This window comes from Balaenoptera acutorostrata, chromosome 10 (assembly GCF_949987535.1).
Source record: "Balaenoptera acutorostrata chromosome 10, mBalAcu1.1, whole genome shotgun sequence".
Classification (NCBI taxonomy): Eukaryota; Metazoa; Chordata; class Mammalia; order Artiodactyla; family Balaenopteridae; genus Balaenoptera; species Balaenoptera acutorostrata.
The window spans coordinates 52,878,528-52,893,463 of NC_080073.1; the positions used below are offsets into that span (position 1 = coordinate 52,878,528).

Sequence of the window (14,936 nt, forward strand, 5' to 3'; positions counted from 1 at the left end):
GGGAAAAAAAAAGAACACGTAACAAAGGATTAGGAGTCAGAATGACTTTGGATTTCTCAGGGACAACACTAAAATCTAGCAGACAAGGGGTCAAGGCCTTGAAAAACCTAAGGGAAGATAATTTGCCACCTAAGAATTCTATACCCAGCCAAACTATCACTGAGTATAGACTACATGCAATTTCAAACAGACAAGGTGAGCTCGATATCTTCTGTTTGCCCCTCCAGATCCACTCTGCACCCTTCTCTATCCTTCTTTGTGCTCAGGTAGGTAAGCCTGCATAGATTGCTTTGCTTGAGTTTTTTGCCCTCTGGCTTCTGGTAGGGTTGCAAATGTGAGACACTGGCAGGATACCACAGGGCAGAAAGAGCGGTTAGTGCTGTGTTCCTTTACTCAAAGCCACAGATCTTGCTGATCAGCACTTTTCCTATAGCTGCAGCTCTCTGGATTCTAGCAAACATCCCTTCCTTTTTCCCCTTCAGCCCTAAATCTTCCTGCTGTTGCTAGCCGCATCTCTTCGGATCAGTCACACCTTTGTAAATAGTTCCTTAATTAAGCTTTCATCTGGGCCTTGATTGAATACACAGCTCTCCAAAAATGTAGCCATACACCTTTTTCTCATAAAACTAATGGAGAAAGTTCTCCACTAAGATAAGAAAGAAGACGACACAGGAATGAGGCAGAGAATTTGCAGAACAATGGTGAAAGGAGATTCCAGGATGAAATTAGGAATCTCTTTTGTATTACGTACAAAGAACAACCAATTCCAACTGCAGCAGGCGGGACGGCAATGACAGTGCAGCAATTCCACACCCGCTGCGGGGTTTGTGGACCCGACTGAAGAGTGGGAGGGAGCACTGTTCACCTGACACACCCCAGCGCGCCCAGCTGCAGCCTCGGGCTGCGGAGGGGGTAGCGAGAAGCACTTCAGCCCGCTGAGCTCAGGACGACTGGGTCCGCAGCACGGCAGCCCGCCGGGCCACCTGCGCACGCGCATCTCCTCCTCGCCGGCTGGCGGCCTGCTACGCACGCGCAGTTCGCCGTCTCTCGCTCCGTCAGTCCCTGCAGGGCCTGGGCCCCACCCCCGCAGGCCCCGCCCCGCCGCCTTGCGCCGAACGCTGCATATCCGGGTTTTCGCCTCCGCCGCCGCCGCCTGGCTCATTCAGCTTTGCCGGGACCGGTGAGATTCCCGACCAAGATGGCGGCTGTGGGGCTAGTCGGCTCTTTCGGTTCCTCTCCGGGGGGATTAACCTCGACTTACACGGGCGGCCCCTTGGCCAACGAGCTAACCTCGGGCAACGGCGGCGCCGCGGCAGGGGACGACGAGGACGGGCAGAACCTTTGGTAAGGACCGCACCCTTCCCCGGTCCCCGCCGGTACCCCCGGGCCGGGGACGCCCCGGGGTCGCGTGCCCGCCGGAGCTCGGCGCCCGGCCCAGGCCGTCGCGTTCTCGGCCGCCCCCGCCCGGGCGCGCGAGGCTGGTGCCGTTTCTCCCTCGCGGGGCTCCAGCCTGAGCGTGCGCCTTGCTCCCCGCCAGGTCCTGCATCCTCAGCGAGGTCTCCACCCGCTCGCGCTCCAAGCTCCCCGCGGGGAAGAACGTGCTGCTGCTGGGTAAGTGCCCCCACCTGCTCCGCCCTGCGCGGCCCCCCAGCGTGGCCTGGGTCTGAGTCCGCCCGCCACTCTCTGGCTCGCTTTGTGCGGACAGCCGGGGCTGGCCCCGCCCCGCCGCCCGACCTGTGGCTGACAGCTGGGGGAGAAGGAGAACAGGGACCCCTGCCCCGGGACCTGCAGGGACCCGCCCTCCCCTGAAAGTTTCTCCTCCCCTGGGTGTGTGGGGTTGGCCCTGACAGCTTCCTCCGGGAAGGACAATGCGATAGCCCATCTGAGAGATTCTAGTGGCTTGGGGTTTACCTAGAAAATAAGGATGGTTTTTCTTTCATGACAAAAATTGGTAGCAGGAGGCTCTTCGCGATAGCTCCAGTGCAAATGGCATGCCATCAATATTTAATAGCCGGCTCTTTGTATAATTTACAGAAGCTAGAAATGAGACCTGGTGTAGTCGTGATAAATGTAATTATTTGATTCAGCTTTTACGGGTACAGTGGGCTCGTGTTGCAGCTGTCTTTTTCACTGTCACTTATAATTCTGAAATTTGTAAAGTGCAGTAAACGTTTACCTTTCTCGTTCAGTCCCTTCGGCCTGATGGGTGTAATAAGGAGAAATGGTCTAATGTCTCAAATCTCCTGATTGTTCTATATTCCCTCTGCTCTCTGGAAGTTACGTATTTTGTTTCTTTACTGACTCTGGGGGTGGACGTGGAGAACAATTCACAGGTTCACATTTTTGCAGGCTTAGCTCCAAAGTAACTTAGAGATTCTTTCATATTCTTTAGATGTGAAAATTTGAAGTTTGGCTTATAGGATGATCGTTGAATTTTAAAACTTTGGTATTGATGTCTCAAGACTTTTTAATGTTCATTTAAAAACAGGAAGAGAAACAAAGAAGTCAAATGATACTTGTCAGGGTCCGCTTTTAATGGGAATGTTTAGGTAGAAACAAATTATTTTTCATGAACTCTTGACAATCTACAATATATGATTCTTGGCGTTATTTATTTAAAGTTACTGGAGCTAGTTGAAAAATTAGTGTTACCTTTTTTTTTTTTTTTTTAATATATATCACTTTATTTATTTATTTTTATTTTTGGCCTTGTTGGGTCTTCGGTGCTGTGCTCTGGCTTTCTCTAGTTCCGGCGAGCGGGGGTTACTCTTTGTTGCGGTGTGTGGGCTTCTCATTGCGGTGGCTTCTCTTTTGTGGAGCACAGGCTCTAGGCGCGCGGGCCTCAGTAGTTGTGGCGTGCAGGCTCAGTAGTTGTGGCACATGGGCTCAGTAGTTGTGGCACACGGGCTTAGTTGCTCCACGGCATGTGGGATCTTCCCGGACCAGGGCTCGAACCCGGGTCCTCTGCATTGGCAGGCGGATTCTTTACCATTGTACCACCAGGGAAGCCCCTACCTTTGCTTTTAATGTAATTGAAAGTACCTACTGCGGATTCACCTGGGTTCATTCACGACCCTATTACATACTAGTCCTATGATCTTAAGCAAGTTCTTTGACTTCTATGACCCTCAATTTCTTCTTCTTTAAAATGGATGTTATAGAAATAATAATGCCTACTTCCTAGTGTTATGGGGAGAACTGAATGAGATAATGTTTGTGAAGTGATGACAGCACAGTGACTTTTTGTGATGAGTCTCTTAACTGGATTAGAAAATATTTTATCAGAACTCTTTTTAAAAATTGAGTTAGTGCCTACATAACTGATATTTATAGGGCAGAGATAGATTAGGATCCAAGAGCAAAAAAAAATTCAGAAAATGTTTTCAGGTTACTAGTTTAAACAAATTACTATTAAGTGCTAAACTAAAATGGACCTAACACAAAGTGACCTCATTGAAGTGGGTTATGTTTCAAATACTCTAAGTTAAATAGACTTCTTTTCAAATACTGCCATTGTAAAGATAAGATTCCTGAATTTTGTTTTCATTTTATAAGTTCCTCCCAGTTATTCCTGTGCACTAGATGTTAGTTACATGGTTCTGTTTTTAGTGAAACAAAAGTGACAGTTTTGTTCATTTCTTAACGTTCCTAATTTGCACTGAGGTTGCACCATGCTTTTTTTTTAAACCCTTTTTTAAATCTGCCTTTGACACTGGGTCAGTGCATATGGCTGAATATATTTAGAGGCTCTAGACCTCCATCCTTCCAAACTTAGAACAGATTAAATTTCCTTTTATATAAGCTTTTTTTTTAAAATTTATTTTATTTTTTGGCCACACCATGCGGCACGCAGGATCTTAATTCCCCAACTGGGGATCAGACCTGTGCCCCTTGCAGTGGAAGTGCAGAGTCTTAACCATTGGACCACCAGGGAAGTCCCTTATATGAGCTTAATAGTTCATAAAGCTCCATCTAGTATCAAGTTATACAAGCTTAAAATTAAAAAAATTTTTTGAGTACTGTTACTATTGGGACTTTCATCAAAGTCTTTTTCAGCTTTGGAAAAAGCTGATAACAGATTTTTATACTGATTACATAAATAGGGTTAATTTTCTAAAATACCTCTAAAGATTTCTTAAAGACATTTTACCATCACATATTATGGCCGCATTCAGTTTATGCTGGTAGAGGGGAGAAATAGAGAAATAGGGGTTGTGGTTTTCTTTGTTATGAGTTTGAATGTGCTAGGCAGGAGGATGCTTGGCCCTAATATGTCTTTCATGAATTACGGTGATCTCTGGAGTCTCGTATTTAAAAAACCAAATCTGAGACTATAACAAGGTTTTACGTTTCCAGCAACTGTATAGAATAGGAACATTGATCAAGGCTTAAGTACCCCAAACACAAATTGCAGTTTAACTTTACCTTGCTACACGGCCTCCCCTCCCACTGCCTGTGGGTGAAAGGGGTCAGAACTAGCAATGTGTGCATGTGTGTAAGCCATCCTCAAAGCATTTTCATACGAATCTTAGTTTGCCTCCTCTGTCCCCCTTTCCCCATTCCCCCCAAAACCTGGGAGATAGATGTTAACACCAATTATAGATGAGGTACTGAATCTTAGAGACCTGTTCAGTGAGTTTTCCGAGGTCACACAGCTGTAAAGACCGTGCCTTCTGTGGCTCTGGCCTGGTTTTCCAACTTGATAGAAGTTCCTTCAAGGGAGGAAGTGCCATGTACTCTTCCTACTGCATAACTTTTTTAAAAGGCCATCTTTGAGTAAAAATACTAATGATTATTTTAAAGTAAAATCCAAATATTTGTTGGATTCTAGGATGTAGCTTAATGAGGGACACGTCTGTTGCCATGGCATTTGTGTTGAAGCAGTCATTTACTCTACCCGGGCCTGACCCCTAGTGAAACCCAGAAACACTATGGCATTAGCATTTAACCATTGTTTCATGAAAGATTTTGAGAATGAACTTGTTTGTTCTTAATATTAAAAGGAAAAACTTTTTTTAATATGTATTTATTCATTTGACTGCGTTGGGTCTTAGTTGTGGCACGTACGGTCTTTCGCTGTGGCGTGAGGGCTTGTGGGCTCTGGAGCGCGCGGGCTCAGTAGTTGTGGCGCTCTGGCTTAGTTGCCCCACTGCATGTGGGATCTCAGTTCCGACCAGGGATCGAACCTGCGTCCCCTGCATTGGAAGGTGGATTCGTAACCAGCGGACCACCAGGGAAGTCCCTAAAAGGCAAAATTCCTTGTGCATGTATTTTAAGTAGGATTTAACTTATAAATGGTCCTTTGAAGAACTGTTTTTTTCTCTTTACCCTTTATATTTAATCAAACTTTACTACAGAGATTGTAATTACATGTATTTCAGTAGCTGTTTTTGAGGGTACTTTCTTCATACCTTGGTTACTTAACCATGTTTTGATAAGAAAACTACCTAAGGAAAATAACAACAACAATGATACCTAAAATTTATAGAGCACTTACCTGTACCAGCCACATAAGGATTGTTTACATACCGTGATTATCCCCTTAAAGATCAGGAAACAAACACAGAGCTGTTAATTAAATTGCTGTGAGGTTACATAGCCGGAAAGGGGCAACATCAGGATTCTGAATTGTGCAGCCTGGCTCCACTGGACTGTCTCTACAGAAAGAGAGCTTTCTTTGTAGGAAAAGCAAAAAGATGTTTAGCAGTTATTAAGGAATTTTATCTGATTCTCCTGATGTAATCTGTCTCACTGCAAAAAAATCTCACTGATAAAGATTAATTGAATTCATTGTCTGTGAAGATACATATGTAGCCCTGGACCCCCAGCACAGTGCCTGGCTTATAGAAAAGACATCAGTATAACTTCCTGATTTAAGGCCAGCATGAATTAATGAAAACTAGTTGGCCCTTCGGTAAATCATGTAAGCCTCATCTTTCTCATCTGTAAATTAAGATATTTGGATTTAGTCATCTCAAGTCTTATCTCTTCTGACATTCTGTAATTATTTCTAATTGTAAAGCCTGTGAGTTGTATATTTTTAAAGAAATGTTTTGAGAACATATTGCAATTGGGTTTAAATTAATAAAGTATTTCTTTGTATACGTGGGCTGTTTGATTCCACTCAGGGAAGAAATCTCGAGTCTGCATTTTTCCCCGAAGGTGCTAATTCAGGATAATGTGCAGCCAAACAAAGCCCCACAAAATACTGAGCATCATCAGGAGTAAAGCTAGTTTCTATTATGTTTGAATTATTGCAAGTAGGAAACCTTAAGATATACACTGGACTAGAGATCTGTTCAGAGAAGTAACTTGTCAAGGAAGTGAATGGTTTTCTGTGTGAAGACTTACTCTAAAAATAATGAGATTGCTCAGTCAGAAACTTAATTTTGGGAGAAGCTGGGATTAAAGATCCCCAAGGTTATATGACTTGTGGGAAACACAGATTTTTATCAGTAGATGCTGTTTTCTGGCATGATTGGTTATGGGAATGTGATGCAAGGAATAGTGTTACCACAGATATGATACTGGACTGGTAATTTTCAAAGGATTAACGAAACTATTGCCTGTTATGTGTTACTACTGCTAAAAAATATAAAATGTTTTTGAGAGTCCAATGGCATATTGATATTTTATGATGGTCAGCAATCTATTAAGGCCACATAGTAAATAATCCAGGCTCTGTGAGCCATAATGGTCTCTGTTGTAACTACTCAACTCTGCCCTTGTAACCCCCAAAGAGCCATAGATAATCCATAAGTGGATGGGTGTGGCAGTATTTAGTAAAATTTTATTTACAAAAACAGGCAGCACTTCCCAATGCAGGGGACACGGGTTCAAGCCCTGGTCGGGGAAGATCCCACATGCCGCGGAGCAAATGGGCCCGTGAGCCACAACTACTGAGCCTGCATGTCTGGAGCCTGTGCTCCGCAATGAGAGGCCGCAACAGTGAGAGGCCCGCGCACCACGATGAAGAGTGGCCCCCGCTTGCCCCAACTAGAGAAAGCCCTCGCACAGAAACGAAGACCCAACACACCCAAAAATAAATAAATAAATTTTTAAAAATAAATAAATAAATAAAACAGGCAGCAGACCAGATTTGGCCTGTGGGCTCATTTGTAGACCCCTGCTTTAGGCTATTATGGGCATCAATTTTATCAGTAAGCACAGGTGCCAGTTAATAGAGGTTTCTGGTTAATGGAATATGATGTTTGGCCCCTAATAGGTGCTCAGTAAATAAACGTTGGATGATTGATGACCAGCTTTTACTTTATTCCAGCTAGAGGTATAGTTTCAATGCAGGTTTAAGAAATGTCAAGGGCTTCCCTGGTGGCGCAGTGGTTGAGAATCTGCCTGCTAATGCAGGGGACACGGGTTCGAGCCCTGGTCTGGGAAGATCCCACATGCCACGGAGCAGCTGGGCCCGTGAGCCACAATTGCTGAGCCTGCGCGTCTGGAGCCTGTGCCCCGCAACGGGAGGGGCCGCGATAGAGAAAGGCCCGCGCACCGCGATGAAGAGTGGCCCCCGCTTGCCGCAACTGGAGAAAGCCCTCGCACGAACCGAAGACCCAAGACAGCCAGAAAGAAAGAAAGAAAGAAAGAAAGGAAGAAAGGAAGAAAGGAAGAAAGAAAGAAAAAGGAAGGAAGGAAGGAAGGAAGGAAGGAAGGAAGGAAAGAAAGGAAAGAAAGAAAGAAAAAGGAAGGAAGGAAGAAAGAAAAGAAAAGAAAGATCCTTAAAAAAAAAAAAGAAATGTCAAGAGTGGTTCATATATTTCCCCTTAGTGCTGCTGTCAAAAACAGAAAACAGAGCTGGAAGAACTGCAGATGTCGACCATTACAGTGGTAATTCAGCTGGTGTGAAGTCCATGTGAGAGAAGGTCAGCAAAAGTACTTTGAAAATGCAAAACACACCGGAGCTTTGAGTTGGGAAAAAGAAAAGACCCAAGTTCAGCATGGGACTGTTGCTATTGAGTGACCATGGACTAACATTTTGGGGCCTTATTTCTAAAGTCAGGGCAGTGGCTGTTAGACTTCACAGGTAACCTCTTTATTTATTTGTTAATCAAGCATTTATTAGAACGTGCTGTGCATAAAATGCTCTGCTGGGTCATCTGGAGGAAACGGGGCTCACTAGGTCCGTGCCCTCCAGGAGCTTATAACCTTCTGTGGGGAAGGACTCAAAGTATATAGTAAAAAAAAATCAAATGCCAGTCTTAAATAATTGCTAAATAGCTTACATAAGTTTTTATGGAAAAGGTGGTATCTGAGTAAAATTTTGCTAAGTAGGGTGGGGAGGAGGACACTGCAGGACTAAGGGAACGTGTTGCTGTAGCTAAGAACCTGGTGAAAAGGCCCAGGGTGCTCAGGTGTGGAAGAGTCCTTAACTAGAGGCCCCCCAGGTGTGGGAGTCAGCCCTTCCTACCATTCGAAGCTGTGGGATTGTGGGCAAATTACAGCCTCCTAACTGAGATTCTTTCATAGTTCCTGGGATTAAAAGAACTGAAAGAAATTATGTGTAACATACCTTCCTCTTAAAATTAGTATTCACTGTTTTAAATTATAAAAGTAATACATGTTTCTTGCCAGAGAGAGAGAAAAAAAAATTTATGAGGATAGGAATGTTCATTTTTTTTTTTTTAAAAGGTTTTGATTCTTTTTTTTTTTTTTTTCTTTTTTATTTATTTATTTATTTATTTATTTTTGGCTGTGCTGGGTCCTCGGTTCGTGCAAGGGCTTTCTCCAGTTGCGGCAAGCGGGGGCCACTCTTCATCGCGGTGCGGGGACCGCTCTTCATCGCGGTGCGCGGGCCTTTCTCTATCGCGGCCCCTCCCGTCGCGGGGCACAGGCTCCAGACGCGCAGGCTCAGCAATTGTGGCTCACGGGCCCAGCTGCTCCGTGGCATGTGGGATCTTCCCAGACCAGGGCTCGAACCCGTGTCCCCTGCATTAGCAGGCAGATTCTCAACCACTGCGCCACCAGGGAAGCCCCGGAATGTTCATTTTTTCTATGTGTATATTTGGTTTTTAAACAAAATAGGCTCATACCTTGTATTTTGAAGTCAGGTGTTTTTTCTTTTATGTATCAGAGGGTTTTTTTGCGTGGCAGTAGATATGGATTTCTTCCCTTTTAATGACTGAATAAAATATATGGCTCTATCATAATTATAAGATTGGTAAACAGATTATTATTGTTATACCCCATTTTCCACTTGCCAAATATTATCTTTGGGATAAATTCTTGTAAGTTGAATTGCTGGGTCAAAAGTATATATATTTTGAGTCTTTTTGTATATTACTAAACAGTATTTTTGGAAAGCTGTACCATTCTACATTCCCACCATCAGTATGTGAAAGTACTTGTTTGTCTAGCACTATTGCTGATACCAAGGATTATTCATTTTAATCTTTGCCTATCTGGTAGGTAGGTTAAAAATTGGCATGTTAATTTAAAGGCAGTTTTATTGTAAAATATATTTCATGTTTGTTAATTAAGAACTATTGCATTAGTGTGACTTTGACCTTCTGGAGCATAGGAACTGTTAATAACCATTGGGATCAGCACTTGTTGGCCTTGGTGAATGTTTATTGAATTAAACTCATTGGTTTTCAGTTCATGTCTAGTCAGGCTGCAAGAGTGAGAGAAATGATAAAGGAATAAGTTCTATTTTTTAATGTGATGTGGATTGCTGAATGATGATATTCAAAGGTAGGGCTTTGGCCAACTGAGGGGTGGGAGTATCATATATTATGCTTGTTACTTGAGTGTTCTGCTAGGTGCTTTACTATGTAGCATGTTCACTGTTTTGGAGAAGAGGGCTTTGAACCCCAGGTTACACAGCTGAGCTAGGATTCAGGGTTGGGTTTGTCTAACTTTCCACTGTCCGTGCACTCCTTGACGTATTGGAGGGAGGTAGTCTTGAATCACCGGGTGCAGATGCTACAGCTGGTTAAGTTTCTCCCTGCTCTTGCCGGCTGAGGCAAGGGAGGAGATGCTCTTTGTGAGATGGACAGCAGATCAAAACCCCCCACCCTATCTGGGTCATCAGATAATTTATGGAAGGCCATGAAGAAGGTCCAAGCCCAAAAGTACCTCCAGTGATGACTCCTCATGGCTCTTGTCACCAGAGCTTTCAGGTAAAATAGGATAATTTATTTTATATCATACAAAGTCAAATCAAAAATGTTAATTTTACAATGTTGGTATCTTACTTGGATAAAGAAGGAATATGGCAGGTTAGAATTCTCTCTGTCGTGATGCTGTGGACCATAAAGTTTCCTACAGAAGTGTGGAAGTGTGAATCAAAGGTCTGCATAGAAAGCAGGCATCAGGCACACAAACCTGTGCTGAGCAAGAAGAGTACAGTGCTTCAGCTTTCCACGATAGCAGGAAAGGAAACTGGGAGGAAAGGGAGGCAGAGTGCTGCTTAATTTTACCTTTTGTCATCCCTGTCTGTCTTGAGCTGGGGGGAGAAGACTGGAAGCTGCTCCCGATCAATGACAGTGACAATAGTGTGGAGGAGCATTGCTGGATTTAAATCCTGACCCTTCTTTAGCAAATTGCTTAATCTTTCAGATTATACTGTTTGCCTTTTAGGATTATCGTGAGGATTGTATGAGGTAATGTTTGTAAAACACTTCAAACAGTGGCATACATGGGAAGTGTTCAAGATAGCTGTTGCTAATGTATTGTGTGTACTTAGTGTTCTGACTGCTCATTTTCATGATTCATGTTTTTATGTTGTCTTTTTAAAACACTGTTGATGTCTTATAAAAAAATTTTTTTTCTAGTGTATCACTGATCAAGGAGGTATGAATTGTAATAGTCAAAGAATTTTAAATCCATCACTTTAGAGATTGTCTGGATTTACCTCCCCCTCTGTTTAGAAGACAGGGAGCAAATGGAAATACCTGACTTGTCCGGGTTCACACATCTAATGGTGACGATGTTATAGTTGGAAATCACATCTCCTAGATCTTCACGTATTTAATTCATTAATTAAATTACCATTATAAAGTTTATGGACAGTACATCGTATTGCTGAATTAGATCTTTTGAGGACATAAAACAATATCATGAGCACACCTTTACCTCTATACTGTTTTGGTGACTTTGTGTGGAGTTTTTCTTTTGTAATCAATTTGGTTTTCAAATTTGAGCTGAGAAGTGAGAGTTGATGGCTGTTACTACTTTATGGTAAAACCGAAGTTCTTTTGAGTGCTTGGACCCTGTACTTGGTTCACTCACAGAGAGTGACTTATCTGAATAGGGTTCAGACAAATAATTTGAAATACAGGCTTATTTGCTATGGAGAATTTCACTGTAATTGGATCAACAAATCTTTCCTCCTTTTGGTCCAGCCACTAGGACAGGGTTTGGCCTATAGACTGTTTTAGTATGGCCAGCAAGCTAAGAATGGGGTTGGTTTGTTTTTTACATTTTTAAAGAGTTGGGGGGGGGAACTAAAGATAAATATGTGACAGAGACCTTATGTGACCTGCAAAGCCTACAATATTGCTGTCAAGTCCCTTACAGAAAAAGTTGCCCAGTGCCTGGATGAGGACATGAAAATAACTTTATTATAATAGAATTTGATCGAATGAAAAGTTAGTTTTTAAAAAATTTTTATTTTATGTTGGGGTATAGTTGATTAACAATGTTGTGTTAGTTTCAGGTGTATAGCAAAATGAATCAGTTATGCATATACATGTATCTATTCTTTTCCAAATACTTTTCCCATTTAGGTTATTATAGAATGTTGAGCAGAGTTCCCTGTGCTATACAGTAGGTCCTTGTTGGTTATCTATTTTAAAAATAGTTGTGTGTACATGTCAATCCCACCCCCCACCCCCAACCCGCCCGCCTTTCCCCTTTGGTAACCATAAGTTTGTTTCATTCTATGAGTCTGTTTCTGTTTTGTGTATAAGTTCATTTGTATCATTTTTAAAATTAATTACTTAATTAATTTATTTATTTATGGCTGCATTGGGTCTTAGTTGCTGCACGCAGGCTCTCTCTAGTTGTGGCGAGCAGGGGCCACTCTTCTTTGCGGTGCGTGGGCTTCTCATTGTAGTGCCTTCTCTTGTTGTGGAGCACGGGCTGTAGGTGTGTGGGCTTCAGTAGTTGTGGCTTGCGGGCTCTAGAGCACAGGCTCAGTAGTTGTAGCGCATGGGCTTAGTTGCTCTGTGGCATGTGGGATCTTCCTGGACCAGGGCTCAAACCTGTGTCCCCTGCATTGGCAGGCAGATTCTTAACCACTGCGCCACCAGGGAAGCCCCACTGTATCATTTTTATAGATTCTACATATAAGTGATATCATATGATATTTTGTCTTTATCTGTTTGACTTACCTCAGTTAGTATGATCATCTCCAGGTCCATCCATGTTGCTGCAAATGGCATTATTTCATTCTTTTTAATGGCTGAGTAATATTCCATTGTATATATGTACTGCATCCTTTTTATCCATTCCTCTGTTGATGGACATTTAGGTTGCTTCCATGTCCTGGGTATTGTAAACAGCGCTGCATTGAACATTGGGGTGCGTGTATCCTTTTGAACCTTGGTCTTCTCTGGATATATACCCAGGAGTGAGATTGCTGGATCATATGGTAGCTCTGTTCTTAGTTTTTTAAGGAACCTCCATACTGTTCTCCATAGTGACTGTACCAATTTACATTCCCACCAACATAGGAGGGTTCCCTTTTCTCCACACCCTCTCCAGCATTTATTGTTTGTAGACTTTTTGATGATGGCCATTCTGAGTGGCGTAAAGTGATATCTCATTGCATTTTTTTTTCCCTTTGGCTGCACTGGGTCTTCGTTGCTGCGCGTAGGCTTTTCTCTAGTTGTGGCGAGCGGGGGCTACACTTCGTTGCAGTGCACAGGCTTCTCATTGTGGTGGCTTCTCTTACTGCAGAGCACAGGTTCTAGGTGTGCGGGCTTCAGTAGTTGTGTCACACAGGCTCAGTAGTTGTGGCTCACAGGCTCCACAGCGCAGGCTTAGTAGTTGTGGCGCTCAGGCTTAGTTGCTCCATGGCATGTGGGATATTCCTGGATCAGGGCTCGAACCCATGTCCCCTATATTGGCAGGCGGATTCTTAACCGCTGCGCCACCAGGGAAGTCCCTCGTTGTAGTTTTGATTTGCGTTTCTCTAATAATTAGCTATTTTGAACATCTTTGTATGTGTCTCTTGGCTATCTGTATGTCTTCTTTGGAGAAATGTCTATTTAGGTCTTCTGCCCACTTTTGGATTGGGTTGCTTCTTTGATATTGAGCTGAATGAGCTGTTTGTAGATTTTGGAGTTTAATCCCTTGCATCATTTGCAAATAATTTCTCCCATTCTATGGGTTGTCTTTTCATCTTGTTTATGGTTTCCTTTGCTGTGCAAAAGCTTTTGAGTTTAATTAGGTCCCATTTGTTTATTTTTGTTTTTATTTCTATTACTCTAGGAAATGGATCAAAAAAGATATTGCTGTGATTTATGTCAGAGTGTTTTTCCTATGTTTTACTCTAAGAGTTTTATAGTGTCAGGTCTTACGTTTAGGTCTTTAATCCATTTTGAGGTTTTTTTTGTGTATGGTGTTAAAGGATATTCTAATTTCATTCTTTTACAGGTAGCTGTCCAGTTTTCTCAGCACCACTTATTCAAGAGACTGTCTTTTCTCCACTGTATAGTCTTGCCTCCTTTGTTGTAGATTAATGGACCATAGGTGTGTGGGTTTATTTCTGGGCTGTCTATCCTGTTCCATTGATCTATATTTCTGTTTTTGTGCCAGTATCAAACTGTTTTGATGACTGTAGCTTTGTAGTATAGTCTAAGTCAGGGAGCCTGATTCCTCCAGCTCCGTTTTTCTTTATCAAGATTGCTTTGGCTATTTGGGGTCTTTTGTGTCTCCATACAAATTAAAAATTTTTTTGTTCTAGTTCTGTGAAAAATGCCATTGGTAATTTGGTAGGGATTGCACTAAATCTGTAGATTGCCTTGGGTAGTATAGTCATTTTGACAGTATTGATACTTTCAATACAAGAACATGGTATATCATATCTTTGCATCTGTTTGTGTCATCTTCGATTTCTTTCATCAGTGTCTTAGTTTTCCGAGTACAGGTCTTTTGCCTCCTTACGTAGGTTTATTCCTAGGTGTTTTATTCTTTTTGATGCAGTGGTAAATAGGATTGTTTCTTTAATTTCTTTTCCTGGTCTTTCTTTGTTAGTGTATAGAAATGTAATAGATTTCTGTGTATTTATTTTGTATCCTGCAAATTTACCAAATTCATTGATGAGCTTTAGTAGTTTTCTGGTAGTATCTTTAGGATTTTATATGTATAGTATCATGTCATCTGCAAACAGTGACAGTTTCACTTCTTTTCCAATTTGGATTCCTTTTATTTCTTTTTCTTCTCTGATTGCTGTGGCTAGGACTTACAAAACTATGTTGTATAAAAGTGGTGAGAGTGGACATCCTTGTCTTGTTCCTGATCTTAGAGGAAATGCTGAATTTTCTTAGCTTTTGTTTGTCAAATCTGAATGAGAACCTTGCTGAGTAGAGTATTCTTGGTTGTAGGTTCTTCCCTTTCATCACTTTCAATATATTATGCCACTCCCTTCTGGCCTGTGGAGTTTCTGCTGAGAAATCAGCTGATAACCTTATGGGAATTGCCTTGTATATTATTTATTACTTTTAATATTTTTTCTTTGTCTTTAATTTTTGTCAGTTTGATTGCTGTGTGTCTCAGCATGTTCCACCTTGGGTTTATCCTGCCTGGGACTCTCTGTGCTTCCTGGACTTGGGTGACTGTTTCCTTTCCCATGTTAGGAAAATTTTCAGCTATTATCTCTTCAAATGTTTTCTCAGGTCCTTTCTCTCTCTCTTCTCCTTCTGGGAACCCTCTAATGCGAATGTTGGTGTGTTCAGTGTTGTCCCAGAGGTTTCTTA

The 14,936-nt window shown here is 42.3% G+C and overlaps 1 protein-coding gene across 1 annotated transcript in view; it reads left to right on the forward strand.

Annotated features, from left to right (window-relative positions):
* Nucleotides 1-1,101: 1,101 nt before the first annotated feature.
* The window catches only part of DYNC1LI1 (dynein cytoplasmic 1 light intermediate chain 1), a 55,848-nt gene continuing 42,013 nt past the window's right edge, over nt 1,102-14,936 (forward strand). The window contains exons 1-2 of the mRNA XM_057554834.1: nt 1,102-1,344; nt 1,538-1,611. Coding sequence (XP_057410817.1) covers nt 1,199-1,344; nt 1,538-1,611 — 220 coding nt within the window. The 5' untranslated portion in view covers nt 1,102-1,198. The remainder of the gene's footprint in view (nt 1,345-1,537; nt 1,612-14,936) is intronic.